The following is a 20000-nucleotide window of genomic DNA, read 5'->3' as shown; positions in this document are numbered from 1 at the left end:
GTGTACATGTGTGTGTGTGTGTGTGTGTGTGTGTGTGTGTGTGTGTGTGATGGTGTTTGTGTGAGTGAGTGAGTCATCTTATTATCTTTCCTTTTCATGGACAGTGGAGTGTGTGTGTGTATGTGTATGTGTGCGTGTGGGTCTGCATACTAGTGTACGTGTGTCATGTTCACTAACTGTTCAACCTCTCACTGTAGTAATTTACCTTTTACGTTACTTATAGAGACAGGTGCCCCGGTGACCACCGCAGGAAACCCTGTAACCTGAGACAGGTCAGGTGGAGTGGGCGGGGTAGGTAGCGTGACACTGTGAATAATTAAAAGGCTTTGGCCCTCAGCCGTCTAGCGAAGGGTAGGGCTCTGTGGACACAGCGAAGGAAGGGAAAAGGAAGGTAGAATATTAAAACAAATACTGAAAACGGCTTTCAACGTGCAGCGCTGCGCGAGAAATATGGAACCGGGGCAAACCCACACGGCAGCTTGAACGCAAGGGACCGCAAGAACGTGGCACCATGGAGGGAGAAGGAGACGAGAAGGACGAGTCTTTTACCAACGTCTCCCTGGCCGAGGACTCTGGTAGGTCTAACCTACCTAACCCTGACCCTAACGCCAGGGGAGTCAGGCCACAATGAGGTGTCCAAGGGACTAAAGTCTGTGTGTGTGTGTGTGTGTGTGTGTGTGTGTGTGTGTGTGTGTGTGTGTGTGTGTGTGTGTGTGTGTGTGTGTGTGTGTGTGTGTGTGTGTGTGTGTGTGTGTGTGAGGGAGTGAGGGATTTCCAGAACCTCTTGAAAAACGTTGATAGTTGCTGACAATTACACTACAACATGCAACATGGATGGAAACTACAACATGGATGAGTTGTGTTGAAGTGAAGATATAACCTATTCAGTTATTAAGTCTGTTTACATTTTTGAACCATAGGCCTGCATTCATATCAACACTATGCCTAACATTTAGCACAAACGAGCCATACAGTAGGAATATAGCCCTTGTTGAAGTACCAGAGTTCATTCTATGAATAGTTTTAAGATTTAAAAAAAACATCCCCATCCCCATAACCAGGTCACAGGAGGTTTGGGGAAAACTACACTGCATAAAATAGCATTTACATTTATATTTAGGGTATTTAGCAGACGTTTTAATTCAAAGCGACTTACAATAAATTGTACATTTTGTCAGAAAAAAGTATATTGTCAGAACACCTTATAATGATTAAGTCCCCAATAATAAGAGTGTCTCCAGCATCAACAACAACGGCATCACTAAATACAACATACATGCATACATTCACTAAACTAAAACACCCACACAATCGCACAAGTCACTGTATGCACTGTATGCAGTCATTGTATACACCACAGGCCTCAAACACTACTCTGGTGCCCCCTGGTGGTGAGCGACCTCACCACTCTGGCGCCCTCTAGTGGTGAGTGGCCTCGCCACTCTGGCGACTCCTGGTGGTGAGCGGCCTCACCCCTCTGGCGCCCCCTAGTGGGGGGCTGCCTCACCACTCTGGTGTCCTCTGGTGGTGAGCGGCCTCACTGCAGGGGTATCCGTGTCGGTGTCGGTCGCGTCTACATCCCTGCTGCCAGAGTCCACTAGTCTCCCTCTCCGCATCGTCGCCCCAGGCTTTATACGAACCCTATACCGACACGGAATAGACATTTCTCGGAATATCCAAGGTGAGTGATAACGACATCACCTCGCGTTTAAACGGAGTGACTACCTAGGAGGATGAATACTGACATAGACGGAATCGACACGACCTACCACAGCCCCGATTCGACCATAACGTCAGCCATAGCCGCTAGCATGTAGCATTGTAGCTCGGTTAGCATGTAACATTGTAGCTCTGCGCCGTGCATGTTTACAATCTGATCCGGAGGGGTAGGGTCCTGCTTTGAGGCGTTTTTTTGGGTACGGCGGGTCCGTGCGTTTAAAACATCGCCGTCGTTCCGAGCTTGAGGCCAGTACACGGCGAGTAGCTCCACACTGGTGAGCTGGTCCACCAGTGTTAGCTGGTGGTCTGAATGCTCGGTGGTTCTCCGGTAACACCCAAGCTGGGCTCCGGGTCGGCCTGTCGCCGCCCTCCGCCGCTGGGCTCCGGGTCGACCTGTAGCCGCCTCCCGCCGCTGGGCTCCGGGTCAGCCTGCCACCGCCTCCCGCTGGGCTCCGGGTCGGCCTGCCGCCGCCTCCCGCTGGTCTCCGGGTCGGCCTGCCGCCGCCTCCCGCTGGGATCCGGGTCGGCCTGCTATGGGGGGTATGGGGTGGCTATGGGTGGGGTGTCCGACCAACCAGCATCTGTGCCTTTTTAGATCAGGTCCTATCTGTTGTTAAATGTCCTATAATATGTCCTATCGACCTGTTGTTATAATTGATTAGGATGCATACTCATCAAATGTCATTGGCGATATTATATGGGTGTTTTTGTATTCGTGTGTGAGTGTTTATGCCAGTGTATCCATTTGCTTATTTCCCATTTCCTCCATGTTTTTGCACAAATACCTTCTATTTTTGAGTATAGGGAGATTGCGAAGTCTCCCAACTTATGGTTCTCTTTCTTCTCTATGCATTGTCATATACGATCCATATACGACCCAGCTCATCTCCCATTTAGTCTCTGACGTCAATTGCAATTTATTCAGACATGTTTTTCCTTTTCATGTTCAGCGGACAGTGGAACCGCAGCCCTGCATTCCAAACAGGACGAGATCTTCACCATGAATTGCGACATGGATGGTGAGTCAGTTAGCGTGTGAGAGGTACAGCGAGAGAACGGTGTCAATGTCTGTTTCTCAACAAACCTTCTGTGCCCGACTGTTTCAGGAGACATGGAGAACCAAGTTGAGATGGAGGAGAAGACTAGGCTCATCAATCAGGTTCTGGAACTCCAGCACACCTTGGAAGGTATGGGACATCCACACAACCTTGTGTGATCTACACCACAATCGCCCCCTTTTTCACCATGACCTCAAAGTTGTACCAAATAGCCACACCATACGTTGTATACATGCGTCCCATACTAATTATCTGAGTCAGTATGGGAAGGTGGACCCTGACATCCGATACGGTGCAGTAAAGCCTAATATCGTTAAGTGATTGCTGAGCGCTGACATACCTGCAGTCTTAAGTGCTATGCGAGGCCGGAGCTATAGCATAGGAGGGCATCCTCTCGCACTCACCACTAACGCTCAGCCAATAGCATCGCCACACTTGAGGCGTTAACCCTGACGTGGTTCTAGTTTGTCATCGTGTCTCTCTTCGTCTCTTTGCCTCATTAGTTCTGCTCCATCCTCCGGTATGTCCTTATGTGGCTCAGGAGGTAGAGCGGGTTGGCTGGTAACCAGAAGGTTGCTAGTTCGATCCCCGGCTCCTGTGTCGAGGTGACCCTGAGCAAGGCACCTCCCCCTAACTGCTCCCTACGAGCTGGCTGTCGCCTTGCATGGCTGACACCTCTGTTGCTGTGTGAATGGGTGAATGTGAGGCAATATTGTCAAGCGCTTTGAGTGGCCACGGGTTAGGAAAGTGCTCTCTAAACGCAGTCCACTTACTATGTCCGCTGAATCATCGACTCGCTCGCTCTCCGTTCCAGATCTGTCCGCGCGGGTGGACGCCGTCAAGGAGGAGAACCTGAAGCTGAAGTCGGAGAACCAGGTCCTGGGGCAGTACATCGAGAACCTCATGTCTGCCTCCAGCGTCTTCCAGACCACAGACACCAAGAGCAAACGAAAGTAAAAGAAGAACGAGAAGCAGAGACCCCGACGTGGCTGTAAGATCTAAGCCTTTCAGGGTCCTGGGGGGTAATAGAGCCTGCCGTGGAAGGAGTCGTTGTCTCCGGTGCAGACCTGGACGCTCATCTTGTCTCGCTTACTGAGCATGCTCAGAAGGCGGTCAAGCCTAGGTCTGTTCCGTGGAAACATCACTCACTCCCAAGGCAGGACTTCTCTTCGTCCTTTCTATGGGACCCGATGGCTGCTTCTCAGCTGGTTGAGGATGGAGGTCAGGAAGGTGGGTGTCTGCACACCGTATTCTAGAGTAACCGTGGAAGGTCAGGTCCCATATAAAGAGGTGACGGGGTCAGTTCTACCCAGTGTCCGGTCCTTAAACTGGTCCCCCTGCCAAGGCTCGAGCAGTATTTGCTACTAGATCTTTGCTCTTGCATCGGGTGAAGGCAGCTAGTCACTGGGACGACTATTGTATAAAAATGCTCCAACTTTCTCTGGATGGCCGTGTCTCCCTTGCACTCATGCACATTGTATTGTTTCGTGTAGCAAACGCCATTTATGTGACACACAATACCGCTTAAAAATACTTAAAAGATACTGCGGAGCCCTAATCTGCATCACTTCCCCGTTTCTTAACTTTGGTCACTTTGGTTCATCTTATGAATCTGGTGTATTTATTTATTTACATTTTCCTCTTTTAACAACTTTAAAATCAGCTGGATCTGAGTTTTGGTATGGCGTGAAATTGTTTACCACATGGTGCCGCTCAAACTGGTTACATTGGGATCGAACTGGACTGAACGATGTGTATTACAAATGGTGGCTTGAGTAGGGTTTGATTTGCACGGTCATGTTATTCACTAATTTACAAAGTATTTGTTTTGTAAAGTTAATGTAACTGAACTGTTTTACTCTCATCATGGGCCATGGCCTTTTTTGGCAGAACTTCAAAAAACTGTAAAAAAAAAAAAGAAAAGAATTTTGATTTAGATTAGGTTTGCAGCTCAGTGACCGAGGCTAACAGTACAGTAATAAAGATGGTTTTAACAGTCACATATCGTTTTTTTTTAATGCCCATTAAAAACAATACATAAGCTGTTAGTTTGCTGCTGTGATGTTGGTATGCACAAGTTCCCCGCTACAAGGAAGCTCAGCTAAGCTAATCCTGTCGCTTGAGTGTTTTCCTCGCTACCCATTTGTATACAACTAAATCATTAATGCCACATACCTAATCGTTTTGCTATCCACTCCAGTCATCGTGCAGTTTCTGGAAGCTAAACCATCTGACTCAATAGATGAGGCGATCAACACTACAATACTCACAATGTTCAGGCATAGAAGAGGGCCAAATCCTAAAGCTGGGTACAAATACTTAAAAGTAAATCGAATTAAAAAGCTATGATTGAACCCAATGGCAAGATGAATAAATGTACAGTGAGGAGCAGATGGAGGAAGTAAGGCAGACAATCTCTGCCTTCGTGTGTAGATGGGGGTTAATAGTCCTTGAGAGCTATCGAACCACTCACACTGTCCAGGAAGACTACGTCTCCAGGCAGGTTTGGGTGGGTAGCGATTAAAAAAAAAAACAAGCTGATCATCTCATCCTATGTCAGAGATAGGAGACGGGAAGACATAGGCTGCACTGTAACAAACAAAGGAGCATTAAAGCCGGTCGAGCCAGTGAATATGAAACACTTCTTTTTGCTTCCGAACTGCTTTTGCAGCTGTTGTAAACAAACACACATTGGAAGACCCAGTCATGTTTTTCTTTGTTTATTTCGAGAAGTTGTGGTTGTACAATAAAATATTCCCATTCCCTTTTGTTTTATGTAGCAGCATGCCAACGATGCGCTTGTTAAAACCAACTGGCTTGCGTGTATATACTGTGTACAATTTTGACAAAATGTAATGTTTTAATAAAACATTTTTGTTCCATTTAATGTCCCTACGTCAATAACCAAACGGGAGTAGAAGTCAACCTGGTGGCGAATTCTGCACCCCACTCCAACCGAGCGTGCAAACATGTCATACTAAATACTTTACTTTTCAAGAGCAATGTACAATTTGCAAAAACGTATGTAAACAGAAGTCCTGCCCGCCAACAGGGGGGGCAGGAACTTTGAACTGCAAAAGCGTCAAACGATATAGACAAAAATATTTACGCAGAAAATCAGCATCAACTCATTCTTCAGGAAAATTATTCCTGCAGGAAAAACTTCTAGGTGTCCGGGCGTTTTAAAGGAGCACAGCAGGGACTGGTTTGGGTTTTCGGAGGTTCTTACTGGGAAAATCCCAGTGACCAAGGAACAGCTGGATCTGGGGGGGGGCTCAACGCATCACGGCAAAGTCTGCGTCTTAATTAATTACCCTAACGACACGGTGTCTGTACCGCCATTCAAACCGAGTTCTGATCCCAGTCATGGGGTGCACTGCCTAGTCAGCTGGTCAGAGAACACCCCAGAACGACATGGATGTTGGATCCCTCTTCCTCACATACCGGTTCAGAACAAAACGAGAACAATAAATAGGTCTTCAGTGCCGATGCAGTCTGCAAATCGCTATAACTTAAAAAAACACAAATGACTTGATAACCTTACTGTCGATAAATAACCCAAAAAGCGGACTAAAAAGGAGGATCTCTTTTAAACCTAAACAAAGTCAATGTAATCATCGCGGCGCGCATCATTTCATCAACCCCACCTGGCATCAGATAAAACCCATCCAAACCAGATACAAAAAGACAACGCAACGCGGAACATGTTAATCTGGATTGGGGGGGGGGAAGCCTCTTAACGGGAGCGCATTGAGCCTCTTAACGAGAAGCAAGAACGGGAGTTGGGTTGATTTTGAAAACAATTCACCTGGTGGCGAATCCAAAGAACAACATCATATGAAACATACTCAGGATGGAAGACCTGGCGGGAACGGACTGCGAGCGGAACGGCGGCCGCCAACGCTGAACGGTCATGTGTCGGGTTGGGAACGTTGACACATGGCGACCTGATGGATGCGGAGAAAGGAGCTCCAAGCACAAACACTAGCAGGAATGAATCTGACGGGAGGACAGGGGGGAAAAGCTAGCGGTTGGAGGACGGGTGGAGAAACACAAGGGCAGCAGTGGGTGGATGGGTGGAGTAACGCAGAAAATGGCAGCAGTAGCTGGGTGAGTGGGTGGGTGCATGGAGAAGGATGGATGTAGTTAGACAGGAGGGTCGCAGTTGGAGGATGGGTGGAGTAAAAGGAGGGTAGGAGGATGGGTGGGGTAACAGGAGGGTCGCAGTAGGAGGGTTGGTGGGTGGAGTAACTGCAGAGTAGCAGTTGGTCGGTGGAGTAACACAGGAGGGGGATGGCAGTTGGTGGGTGGGGGTATCCAGCCTGAACGCCCGCTACTGGTTGGTTAGAAGGGAGAGGGCGTGGCCCTCAGCTGAGGGGCACTCCTCCACCTCCCTGTGCCCCCAATAAGCCATGTCGGGGTGGGGGTTGGGGGTTGGGGGTCTCCCACGCTTGGTTCACTCTTTCCGTACCCTCCTCTTCCTCACCGCCTGCTTGTTCGTGCCCCCATCGCCGGCCTCTTTCTGAGGCTGCAGAGGGACAGATGGAGGGGGGAGTAATGTGTTGTTTAAGGTGCAGTCACCCTGCTTCATTAACATGCACAGCAGTAAGATGTCTCTGGGGTTGCCTTTTAATGATTTGGTGATCACCTAGTCATATTGCGATGGCAATATGACTTTTGATAAATACACTTATTTGAGTGTGCGGTTGTAATGTAGTTAGAATGTTAATAGTAACATCCTGAAAAGTGTCAACCAATATAATGCAATAATTTGTTAGCAGTACAATGAATAATATAAATATATCGTAAAACATATCGTGCAGCCCTAGTTCAATAAAAAAAAAATACACGTAAGAATCACCAAGGAAATCTAGGAATACAATTTGGAATGAACAAGGAAAAAGTAAGACACATTTCTGATATAGGCTGACCAGCCTAAGATCAGCTGTTCAGAGACACATCGTGACTCCTCCATGACTATTCACAAAGAATGAACAACGACAGGAAGTGACAAACCTCTTCTGTTGCACCTCCCTGAGCCTTGCCCTCCTCCTCCTCCTCTTCGTCATCATTCTCTCCCTGGCTGTCTCCTCCTGCCGCGGCACTATCCTCTTCTTCCTCCTCCTCCTCCTCTTCCTCCTCCTCCTCCTCTTCCTCCTCCTCCACTGCCTCCGTCGCATCTGACACGGGGAGAGAGAACAAGGCACAGTTTGTAGAAAGGTGTGGTTAGGGCCATGAATAATTGATGCGAGTGCAAAACGGATAAGATGGACAGAGAGTTAAACGGAGGGAGAGAGGATGAGAAGGAGAGACACAGGAAGAAAGGAAGATGGAGGTAGAGAATGACGTGGAGAGAAAGAGTGCGATAGAGAGGGAGATGGAGAGAAAGTGTGCGTTAGATGGAGAGAGATGGAAAGGATGAGATGGAGGGAGAGAGACAGTGAGATGGGGAGAGACTGAGACGGAGAAACACAGAAGAGAAAGAGTGCGATATAGGGCGAGATGGAGAGAAAGAGAGATAGAGTGAGATGGAGAGAAAGAGTGATAGAGTGAGATGGAGAGAAAGAGTGTGATATAGGGCGAGATGGAGAGAAAGAGTGATAGAGTGAGATGGAGAGAAAGAGTGCGATATAGGGTGAGATGGAGAGAAAGAGTGATAGAGTGAGATGGAGAGAAGGAGTGCGATATAGGGTGAGATGGAGAGAAAGAGTGATAGAGTAAGATGGAGAGAAAGAGTGCGATATAGGGTAAGATGGAGAGAAAGAGTGATAGAGTAAGATGGAGAGAAAGAGTGCGATATAGGGTAAGATGGAGAGAAAGAGTGATAGAGTGAGATGGAGAGAAGGAGTGCGATACAGGGCGAGATGGAGAGAAAGAGTGATAGAGTGAGATGGAGAGAAAGAGTGCGATATAGGGTAAGATGGAGAGAAAGAGTGATAAACTGAGATGGAGAGAAAGAGTGCGATATAGGGTGAGATGGAGAGAGCAGTGTGCTCCACTGACCTGCAGGTGGGGCCGTCTCATTAGCCGAGGCCTGGGCTGCCTTCTCCCCTTCCTCTGCTGCAGCGGTGCCCTCCTCCTCCTCTTCGTCCTCCTCCTCCTCCTCCTCTTCCTCCTCTATGTCGGGACGGGGCCGATCCGTCTTCTTGTATGCGTACTCGTCTTCAGGTTTCTGTTGAGACAAGAATGGGTGGGGGGGGGGGGTCAAGACAGGTCTGACAGGAGTACCTCACTTTAATTAGAAAGATCAACAGAGGGAGAGAGAGAGACAGAGAGAGAAACCGAGAGAGAGAGAGAGACAGAGACAGAGACAGAGAGAGAGAGAGAGACGGAGACAGACAGACAGACAGACAGACAGACAGGTGAGCTGCGTACCTTGGGCCAGCAGAAGAGCACGGCCAGTCCTACGGGCAGGCCCACGGTGAGGATGTAGATCACCCAGAGCCAGGGGCGCTCCTCTGCTGCCAGCATCAGCTGGGCGAACACCCCGGGCTGCAGGGACACACACACACACACACACACACACACACACACACACACACACACACACACACACACACACACACACACAGATCAATACAAACGTACACAAACCAATCCTAGCACAATTGAAGGAGCTTTTCTCATAATAAAACCTAAATAAATGCCAATGTGTGCAAAGAACTTGTCGTCTTTTCCAACAGCTAAATCATCCCAGGCGGCCACTACCACATCACCCAGAAGGAGCGTGCACGTGTGTGAGCGCGTGTGTGAGAAACAGTTAAATATAAACGTGCACCGTCCAATGCTCGTATGGTTGAAGAAGCTTTTCTGCTAAAAAAAAAGAGCTAAATAAACGACAAAGAGTGCGAAAACCCCTGTCTCTCCCACGGCTAGCAGCGCGCACGTGTATGAGCGCGTGTGTGTGTGTGCGTGCATGCGACGGGTTCGCTACCTCGTTGGCGCTGGCCACCAGCTTCTTCAGGCCCCAGCTGTCGGCCGCCCAGCGGTCCGCCACCTCCTTGTGCGAGGTGACGATGAAGTTGTCGAAGTAGATGTCCGACGTCATGGACCAGAGCTCCAAGCCCACCGCCCTGAAGGACTTCATCCTGAAGGGCTGCAGGTCCTCGAAGAACTCGGGGTTCAGGATCTTTTTGGGGCTCCACACTCCCTAAAAGGGGGTGGGGGGGAGAGAGTTTTTAAGGAGTGTTCACACCAGAAGCGATGCGATAACATACAAAGGCCATGCAAAGACCCAAACAGAGGCCAATAGAGAACGACGGAGGAAAACTTCTCGGGCCGGCGTCGCACGTCGTTCGCGGGGGTTCCACCCGAGGCAACACGCTGGTGGTCGCTCCCTCCGGAGGGTGCTATGAACCAAGACACGGCGCTTTGCCATCGCTGAGGTCCACGGGACTTCAACAACAATTACAGAGTCGCAGGGGTCACCCGCGGCCACGGCACTTCGGCGAGGTGAGCCCCTGAACACTTGCAGTTTGCGCGGTCATACACGTTGCGAGCAACCAGGGAAAAAGGAGGTGAGGTGCGAGAGATAGATACGGTGGCGCCGCCGGTGTCACAAAACACTTTTACAACAGTGTAATAGAGCTGTGAAGAATGGGGCTGTAACTTCGATGGTTCTGGAGTCGATTGGTGTTGGGCCAATCCCAAACAACACTTTGGGGGTCACGAAAGGATGATCTTTCTGAAAAATACGCGGCATGACCAGAACCGGCCTCTGGGATGGAACTAAAGCAAAGTGCTTTCGAGGTGAAGGGACCTCGGCTCTGGGTTTGACTTGGCAGAGGAGAACCAACAACCGCACCTGGTAGTTGGGGTTGTCCACCAGCGGGGCCTTCCACTTGCCCTTGTACAGGGGGTTGTTGATGGTGGGGGACTTCCAGTGGCCGCAGCCGGGGGCCGTCACGCACGCCGGGTTGGGGATCTGGGGTGCCTCCCACTCCCCGTCCATCTCCTCGTCCCTGAGGGCCGGGGGGGGGGGGGGAGGTTAGGAGATCCATGAGGGATTAGATGCGGGTGGACTATACAGGTAAAGGGGCTTTGTTGATGATGTACAATCTAGGACAGCATGTCGGTGATAGATGGATAGAAATGTATTGCCATCATCAACAACTGTACCTTAACCTTAAAGTAAAAATGACCGTTGTGTCCTCAAATCATAAACCGAACTAAAGTCATACGTTGTACTCCGCTGTTTCATACTGCTGTTGGGGTAAACTCTGCTTATTTACGCTTATTTCCTTCAGTTGTGTCGTATTTCCTATAAAACATCGCGCTGCGTTCAAATCAAATCAAAAAGATTGTTTTTTTTGGACAAACAATGTGAAATAAATTAATAATTCTCACTATAACGCGATATCGGGGATAATCCTAATTTACTGACTCTAATGACCCCGTTAAAGTGAAGGTTTAGTGTTAATAACATACTGTTCATAAATGACATAAAATGACAGATCAAACGCATTCAATACATCTCCCTAACAACAGTTATTGACTGACAGGTGGGCCGGTGTGAGGGGCGCGTAGTTACCAGTCCTCGGGTTTCTCAGCGCTGGGGTCCGACACAAACTCTGGCTCCTCGTCCAGCCAGCCCTCGGGCTTCAGGGCGTCGGGGTCCTGGATCTTAGCAGGGGCTTCCTCGTCCCTGGGGGGCCGGCACACAGAGAGAGAGAGAGAGAGAGAGAGAGAGAGAGAGAGAGAGAGAGAGAGAGAGGTGAGAGAAGGGCTGCGTGTAGATGGAGTGCTGAGCAAACAGACGAAGAATAAGGCGCTCCAACAGATTTCCCTGCTCCCAGAGTCACTACTTCGTCGCGCCTCCAGGTGGCGCTCAACACATGAACGAGGGAAACTTTAACTCAAGTTTGCACCATAAACAAAGACCGAAATACAGCACTTGACCTTTTCACAGTAATTTTGTATTCATAGTAAAGACAAATGTATCGTGATATATCTTTTATAGGATTGTCTAACATCTATTGATAATCACGGAATCCCTGTATCGCCATTTATTAATCCTCACTTCACTTTCTCACTGTCATTTTGTATTCACAGCTGGACATATTTTGCGATGTTTTGTTATAGGATTCCCTTAACAATTTATGATTACCGCAGGATCGCTGTATGGCGTTACTATCAGTATCGTACGCCACGTATCGCATCGTATCATGAGGTACCCTGTGACCCCCGCCCCTCACCAGTCCTCGGGTTTGATGGCCTCCGGGTCGGGGATCTTGGCCCTCTCATCCCAGTCCTCGGGTTTGGAGTCCTTCTCGTCGTCGATCTCCTTGGGGGGGTTGACGGGCGGGACCACGTCGTGGAGCAGGCTGCCGCGGCTCACGCTGGACTGGTCGATGAACAGCTCGTAGCTGTTGTCCGGGTTCAGCACTGGTGGGGGTGGGTACAGAGGAATACAAGCTTAGGAATGAATGAAGGGGGGGGGGGGGGTTGGGGTTTACAGTATATTAAGAGTTTGAGCGATGTGTCGGTTTGGGGGATTTCATCGGTATGTGTTTGCGGATATGCACAGATGAAAAAAACGTAAGAGATGGTGTCGATTTTTTGTAGCGTAATCACCTCTTTTTAATTCCTCTGCCGTGGTTAGTTGAACCTCTAAACCGAGTACATCCATGTATATACACTCCCAACCCTAACAGTTTTACATCATGTTCTGTGTGGAGGTTAGTAGCTCCTGCCCATACTACAGGTAATGGTGTCCTTTAGCTCTGGGTTTTAAGGCGATGCTGCTGTGACCTGAAGCATCACTGGGGGGAAAGCAGCAAATCCCAAGGAGCCTCATCATACCATGACATGCATATCGTTAGCCATATAGCGTAATGGCCTATGTCATCATTTAAGGTTCATCTTTTATTTAGCGTCAAAGATGCCTGAGTCAAATAGATGACTTAGCAGATAGTGTTTATGTAATGTGAAACGTACTGATTGGCTTAGGATACAGCAAATGAAGCCCATTGAATCAGCAGACTTAGGAGAGTAAAATTAGGTTAGATAACACAATTTGGCCAAAATGACTCAGGCAATTATGCTGTGATGCAATAAATAGTATCAGTACACCAGTATCGTCGGGCTCTAGTTTATGTATACAGTATATATCTCGATACATGGCAGCACTTAGTTTGGGTCTGTGGTGCAGACGACGGGCGTTTACACGCCTCTTCCCCCCCCTGGCCTTCTGGTGACATCATGAGTGCTTTGCAGTATTTGAGGTTGTCCTGTAAATGGATGGTTATGGATTTCTGAGGTTTTATTGTACGCGGAAGGAAATGGATTTCCATTAGATCTCAGTTGAGGGCCACTTTGGTCCCCGGCCCCGTGATGAGAGAAACAAAGAGTCTGGCTCACAACGTCCGGCTTGTGCAACGCAAAGGAGAAAAGGCTCCCCCCCCCCCATCTGGCTGCTTGACCTACATCTGAATTGTGTCGTGGTGAAGGCTAGGGTGTGTCATTATTCTTTAATAGGGTCGTTCACTTATTCCTTCAAAGCGCCTTTCCAGTCTGTCAAGGTACGTTCACACCAAAAGAGAAGGCACGGCGCGAATCCATACAAAGTCGGTGCAGAGACGTGTTCAGAGCCGAATTCTCCGCCAGAAAAACCTGTGGCACGAATGAATGAATGTCGCGGCGCAAACAATCTGGTTGACGCAGATTTGGGGCGATTCTATTCGTGCGAACACTTCGCTATAGTTGTAATATTCGATATTTTCCACGAATTTCACCTGATGCCCTGATGCTTAGTCGTTACAGCCTATCAGCATTCCCCTTGAAGTCCAGAGTGAACCGCAACACGGATGAGAAAGTGTTTGTTGCAGTTTGCAGTTTTGACTCCTGGAGCTCTATAATATATCTATATAATATAATATAATATAATATCATGGCCAAAAGCTGTGTGCGCCCCCGATCATTTTATGAATTCTAAACGACTGCGTTGGGTTCTCCGACGTCTCTGGTACTTCCACAACAAGTGAGGACTCATAGTGAGGTGAGGTGAGTGCAGGTGAGTCTCTTTCCTTCACCAGTGTGTACAGGTGAGTTTCGTTCCTTAACCAGTGTGTACAGGTGAGTCTCTTTCCTTCACCAGTGTGTACAGGTGAGTCTCTTTCCTTCACCAGTGTGTACAGGTGAGTCTCGTTCCTTACCCAGGGTGTACAGGTGAGTCTCGTTCCTTAACCAGTGTGTACAGGTGAGTCTCGTTCCTTACCCAGAGTGTACAGGTGAGTCTTCTTGTCCATGTAGATCTTCTTGAGGTCCACATCGGCCCGCTTGGCATGCTTTTCCTCCAGGTCTTTGTTCAGGGGGTTCTGGTGGCGGAAGATGAAGTGCAGCTTGTAGTCCTCGCCACACTTGTCCGGCCCGAACATGATGGTGTAGGGCGTGCGGTCGTTGAACTGCTCCTGAGGTGAAAACACGAGAAGGAGAGAGTCATGATGTCTCTGCGGCATTTATCATCATACAGGTATTTCAGATTAAGCAGTGATTACTTATCCACACATAAATACTTGCATACATACATACACTTAAACCGCGGTCAAACACGGTATGACATACGGCCAATTTCGATGGAATAAGACGAAGTATAAGAAGGAGAGGACGTTTCTGTTCACTTCCTTTTTCTTTGGCATGCTTCTCCTTGCGGTTTAAGTGTATATACATGATAAGATATTTGTGTCTTGAAAGTTATGGATAATAATATAAATTGATATTAAACATGTACTGACCAGGTTAAGGCTGGGGCTGTCGGAGAGGAGCTTGATGTACGCGCCCCCACAGTCGATCCCATCCTGGAAGTTCACCTCATACCTGGAGCGGACGTGGAACAGGGGTTACCTACATGGTGCACGTAGCTTGAGAGAGGTTCTTCGATGCGTCTCGCCTGACTTAGCGAGGAGAATTAGCAGCTTGCATGAGCAGAAGGATGAGGAAAGCGGAGCGAAGGGAAACATACTGCAAGACCAGAGGTTCGTCCTCGAAGACGAAGGGTTTGGCCAGCAGGGCGGCGATGGCGTGATGTTTGGCGCGGGACTTGAGCACCAGGCCCTGGTCTCCAGGGACGATGTTCTCCTTCAGCTGCTCGACTGCCCACTTCCCTTGGAGAGGAGGACACACAGAGGCGAGAGTCAAGACAGCCATAGGGGACAAACGGGCCGTGAGAACACCCGTATCATACATACATCGGGCTGGGCTCATTTGTAAGTCAAATAGCTTTGCTGGCCGACTTTTTTTCCCACACAGGCAGGTTATTAAAAGGGGTCATATCATTCCACAAGGTGTGAGTGTGATTAGCCATTACAAGAAGCCATGGTGACATCACCAGTGGGTGTGTCCACCCACCTAGATGTATGCTGGATAGATCAGTCCGCCAGCCTACCCAGTTGACTGTGGCAAATGTTGCTTAACCATCCATCATACATCTAGGTGCACATGCCCACTTTGGATGTCGCTAAAACACAGGGAAAGGCTTGTAATGGCTGATCACACTCACACCTGGTGTTATGATATCACCCCTTTAAAGCCACATAAATCCAGTTCATTGACAGCATCAGACGCAGCGGCAGAAGTGCAGTAAAAGGAGTACAGCCGTAAACAAACCATCGTATTTTGCGATGTCTTCATCGGCGTCGTCCTTCATCGTCTTTGAAACCTGCCATCTGCGATGGCAATTGGAAGTGTGTGAATAACAAACAAAATTGCTCTTGAAATCAATTTTTCATTATAATAATGAAACTAATACTATTGATTGTTTATCAATGCTTGTTGACCCGTGTTAATGTGATATATATTATCTTATTTTATGTGATGTATATTGCCTTAATCTGATCCTATATAAAATATAGTGCGGTACCTGTCCAATGATCCATCGTCAAAGGTCTCTGCAAAGTACACCTCCCCAGTCGGAATGGGAGTCTTATACGTCACCTGAGGGGGCCAGAGTCCAGTGTTATAAGAATAAGAATGATATTAATTACACCAATAATTATATTATTATAGACATAATTCTGATATTTAAAGAAATTATATGATAACAAAAAGATTAATCAAGTAAGGGACGCAAGCCTTAATCATTCATCTGTCACAATCTGTCTACTATTTAGGAACATTTCTTGTTTATTGCAGATCATTGTCTGACGTCTAAAAGATCTATTGACACTAAAATGACTCAGTGCTATTGAAGAAAGTGTCCGGGTGAAAGCTGTGATGGAAACAGGCTGGAGGGTGAGAGTGATACTAGTAACCCTTTTGTCCCCAGTTGACCCATAAACCATCCCTGACCTGGAAGGAGACTTTGGACTTTACGGCCTCCTTTTCTTCTGCCTCCTCTGCTGCCTCATCGTCTGCCAGGACGGTGTCCTCTTCCTCCTCCACCATGGCCTCATCCTCCTCCTCCTCCTCCTCCATCATGGCCATTATCTCGTCTTCATCGCTGACCTGGTCCTCCGCGTCCGAGACGGAGAAGTCTGCCTCAGGCTCCTCCTCGTCGTGGGCTTCTAATGCCATCACAGCCAGCGAGGAGAGGAGCAGACAACACCACAGCCAGCTCCTTCCCAACTTCATCTGGGGGGGGGATAAAATGGGACGGGGGGAGGGGGCGTAATGGGGAATGGGGGAAGGGCAGATGAATCCAGAAGGGTGTCAGAGCCATGTCAGATAAGGTGTCAGTGTTGATGTGGTGGTGGTGGTGGTGTTGGTGGGTGAGAAAGGACAGAGCAGGCAGGTGTTTGGAGAAGGCCCGATATAAATTGAGTTTGAGATTGCATGAGACACGTGTGGTATAAATAGAGAACTAAAAATATTCTAAAAAATAAAAAAGTAGAAGAGGATGAGAGAGGAAAGGGTGGAGCTACAGGCACTGGGTTGAGGGCTTTTCGGGCAGTACTAGGTGCTTTATGTTCTATTGTTGGCTTTACAACGTGTGTACACAAGATTGGTTTCCTCCAGTAAGGCCTTCCTGCCGCATTATGATACCCCATCTTAAACCGAAAATACACACCAGGAAATTCAACCAGGCGTCTATTTTTAACGAATATTTTTTACGAATATTTTTAACCAACAACAACCCAAAGAACTCACAGAAGGACAAAATAAACAACAACAACAACCGGGCAATATTTAAGTTATATATACAGGGCCCAGTATAGACAGATACACGTTCGTTCTCCTCATGTTGCCACAACACTGGGACACGCTTGACCTTCTCCATCATGCACTTTAATCTGTAACTGCCGCACAATCTTACTGTGTGTGTGTGTGTGTGTGTGTGTGTGTGTGTGTGTGTGTGTGTGTGTGTGTATACTGTTTTTTTCCCCAGCCCCTCATAGTATCACCACATCTCCATGCAGCCTGCAGAGCTCGCTGATGGCGCGCCACAGAGAGGCACTGCGCCTGCGCCTAGCAAGCTGGCGATCTAACTGAACGTACTACCCCGGTTAAAATACCCCACACAAAGCTAACCCTAATGATGGTATTTTAAAACACCCCCAATCACATCAGTGGGGAAATTAAATCAAACAGGGCACACAACGAATGAACTCAATCGACCGATGATTTGAACGAGTAAACCTGCTTAGAAACCTAGCAAATAACCAAGCTACCCTGATACAACCAAGCTATCGCGATATATGCGGCTGACGGTGAACGATGGAGAATGAATGACGGGACTAAAAACGCACCTTTCTTCTTGGTTTTGACGCAGGATAAGTTCAATATGGTTTCCTCTGTTTTCGTAATGACAGAAAACGACGTTTTTAAGCGTATGTCTCGCTTTAACGGACAGGTTTGGAGGCCTGGCGAGATGTTCGAAGGCTGTGCGGTAGGAAGCGGCTGAAGACCCTGGATGACAGTCGCGCACAGCAGCGGCGGCGGCGCGTTATTCGGGGATTCGTCCGCTACTGGGCATGCGCAGAACGCCGGGTTCTGTACATTATTTCAAAATAAGAGTTCGTTCACCCTCATGTGACGCACAGTCGTTATTGTTCCGTTGCGTTGTCCGGCTCCAACAAATAACTCACCCGTACACAGTGAGATATCTGTTTTTAAAGTGTTAAAAATTACATTTTATGCAACATACTGTTATATATAAGCGTTTTAAATTGTGTCAGCAACTTTTGTTTTGTCATGGCCATGAGGCTGTTTGATGTTCTTCCGGGTGAAGTTGGCACAACATTGACTGTGGCGTAGACACATGTTGGCTGAACGAGTGTAACAATAAATAAACGTTTTCAAACCTCTACCAAGGACTTGTGAATGCTCCAACTCCTGAATATATACCCATAGCTCCACATTTTACACAATGAGAGACACACCGTTATCTAATTGTGAGCGGGATTTCCTGCTCAAAGCTATTGAGGAGAAAAAGGTAGGCACCCCTGAGTCTTATATGAAGTGTGGGTTGTCCTCAGATGTCGGGCTGGATGCTCAATTTTTATGTGTGTATAGTGGAGGCTCCATTTCTATGGGTTTATGGTGGAAGATCCATCTTTATGTGTGTATAATGGATGCTCCATTTCTATGGGTTTATGGTGGAAGATCCATCTCTGTGTTTATGATGGATGCTCAATTTCTATGTGTGTATAGTGGAGGCTCCATTTCTATGGGTTTATAGTGGAAGATCCATCTTTATGTGTTTGTGATGGATGCTCAATTTCTATGTGTGTATAATGGATGCTCCATTTCTATGGGTTTATGGTGGAAGATCCATCTCTGCGATTATGATGGATGCTCCATTTCTATGTGTGTATGGCGGATGCGCTATTTTATGTGTGTATGGTGGATGCTCCGTATCTATGTGTTTATCGTTGATTGCTCCAACTCTGTTTGTTTATGGTGGATTGTTCTATTTCTGTGTGTTTATTATGCTTACAGCGTTTGGATGGAAGGCAGACGTACGACTACAGAAACATCAAGATAACATTTGGAACTGACTATGGGTGCTGCTTTGTGGACTTGGGGAAGACGAGGTGAAATATTAAGCTTTGATAATAATATTCGATGTCTTGCATTTATTTAGCGCTCTTCTAGGTACTCTCAAAATGCTTTTGTATGAGTGTGACTGTGTCTGTGTCTGTGTGAGTCTTACTATATCATTACCGTCATGTTTTGCCCTATTTAATGACCCATTGTGTGGCTTTGTTTTCTATGTCCTGTGTACAGAGTCATGGCCCAGGTGTCGTGTGAGCTGGTGACCCCGAAGGAGAGCAGACCAAACGAGGGCATCATGTTCTTTAACTTAGAACTGTCCCCGATGGCCTCGCCAGCGTTTGAACTGGGCAGGTGAGGGACTAATCATAGAGACTGCCATAAACAGTACTTTGTGTTAGTTGAGTTGATTATTATACTTAACTGTATTTGGACAATAGATCCACTGCTGTTGACTTGTACAAACTGGATCCTACCGAATTTAAAGCAAACCTTTTGTTGAAACTAACCACCAATCTCTTGTGCTTCCTGCTAATAAGAGAAACGACAACATTAAGTGTAATTTTGTCCATGTTATTATGTGAGTCAAAACTTGAATTTAAGGATTTGCATACAAGAATGGCTTAAGGCTGGCTGTGCTTTGTAAATCTGTAGTAAGATGGTAATGTCTGTGTTTGTACAGGTCATCTGAGCTCTTAGTGAAGCTGAACAGACAGTTGGAGAGATGCCTGAGGAACTCCAAATGCATCGACACAGAGTCCCTTTGTGTGGTGTCTGGAGAAAAGGTGCAACACACACACACACACACACACACACTGACACACACACACACACGCACCAGAGACTCAACAAAATTTCCAACACCCACCAGTTATCCCAACAGGTTCAGCAGTCAGGACTGTGTTGTAGCAGCTAGGGTGTTCCACTCCCGGCTGCAAGGTCTTCAATCCACCTGTAGGCATCCTATAGCAGGAGGCCAAACCCTCACCTCATCCTCCTCGTCCTCCTCATCCTACACGCACTTTGGAGATCGCAAAAAGTCAGAAAATACAAGGTCAACAACAGATAGGATTGCGGCGCAGTGATTCACGCTGTGCTGTCGTCTCCTCCCAGGTATGGCAGATCAGAGTGGACGTTCACATGCTGAACCACGACGGCAACCTGATGGATGCCACCAGCATAGCCGCCATCGCTGCCCTCTCCCACTTCAAACGGCCTGATGTTGGCATCCAGGGGGACGAAGTGACAGTGGTGAGTGTGTGGGCTTTCAGTGGCCGTGTCTAGTAGGGACAGGTA

At 47.8% G+C, this 20000-nt stretch overlaps 3 protein-coding genes across 4 annotated transcripts in view; 2 read left to right on the top strand and 1 right to left on the bottom strand.

Annotated features, from left to right (window-relative positions):
* The first annotated feature begins 399 nt into the window (after nt 1-399).
* scoca (short coiled-coil protein a) lies at nt 400-5337 on the top strand. 2 transcript variants are annotated; one of them, XM_079729989.1, is made up of 4 exons: nt 400-575; nt 2670-2738; nt 2826-2906; nt 3592-5337. In XM_079729989.1, exons 1-4 carry the CDS (start codon nt 512-514, stop codon nt 3732-3734), a joined length of 357 nt encoding a protein of 118 aa, XP_079586115.1. In that variant the 5' UTR covers nt 400-511; the 3' UTR covers nt 3735-5337. The 2 variants fall into 2 exon arrangements, with proteins under 2 accessions (XP_079586115.1, XP_079586116.1); XM_079729990.1 differs by lacking the exon at nt 400-575 and adding an exon at nt 1562-1681.
* Nucleotides 5338-6494: 1157 nt separating this feature from the next.
* Nucleotides 6495-17616, bottom strand: clgn (calmegin). The gene is made up of 15 exons (XM_079729988.1): nt 17459-17616; nt 16062-16343; nt 15634-15707; nt 15381-15439; nt 14737-14878; nt 14510-14591; nt 13993-14185; nt 11972-12161; nt 11308-11421; nt 10582-10738; nt 9712-9927; nt 9153-9269; nt 8781-8949; nt 7794-7957; nt 6495-7305 (listed from the first exon to the last, which is right to left on the bottom strand). Exons 2-15 carry the CDS (start codon nt 16341-16343, stop codon nt 7234-7236), a joined length of 2031 nt encoding a protein of 676 aa, XP_079586114.1. The 5' UTR covers nt 17459-17616; the 3' UTR covers nt 6495-7233.
* Nucleotides 17617-17969: 353 nt separating this feature from the next.
* exosc9 (exosome component 9) overlaps nt 17970-20000 on the top strand; it is a 4951-nt gene continuing 2920 nt past the window's right edge. The window contains exons 1-5 of the mRNA XM_079730457.1: nt 17970-18144; nt 18651-18745; nt 18939-19058; nt 19387-19489; nt 19818-19955. Coding sequence (XP_079586583.1) covers nt 18079-18144; nt 18651-18745; nt 18939-19058; nt 19387-19489; nt 19818-19955 — 522 coding nt within the window. The 5' untranslated portion in view covers nt 17970-18078. The remainder of the gene's footprint in view (nt 18145-18650; nt 18746-18938; nt 19059-19386; nt 19490-19817; nt 19956-20000) is intronic.

Source organism: Pollachius pollachius (genome assembly GCF_949987615.1).
Source record: "Pollachius pollachius genome assembly, chromosome: 2".
Classification (NCBI taxonomy): domain Eukaryota; kingdom Metazoa; phylum Chordata; class Actinopteri; order Gadiformes; family Gadidae; genus Pollachius; species Pollachius pollachius.
Note: the sequence above shows the minus strand (reverse complement) of the source record. Positions and strands in the feature narration are given on the sequence as shown.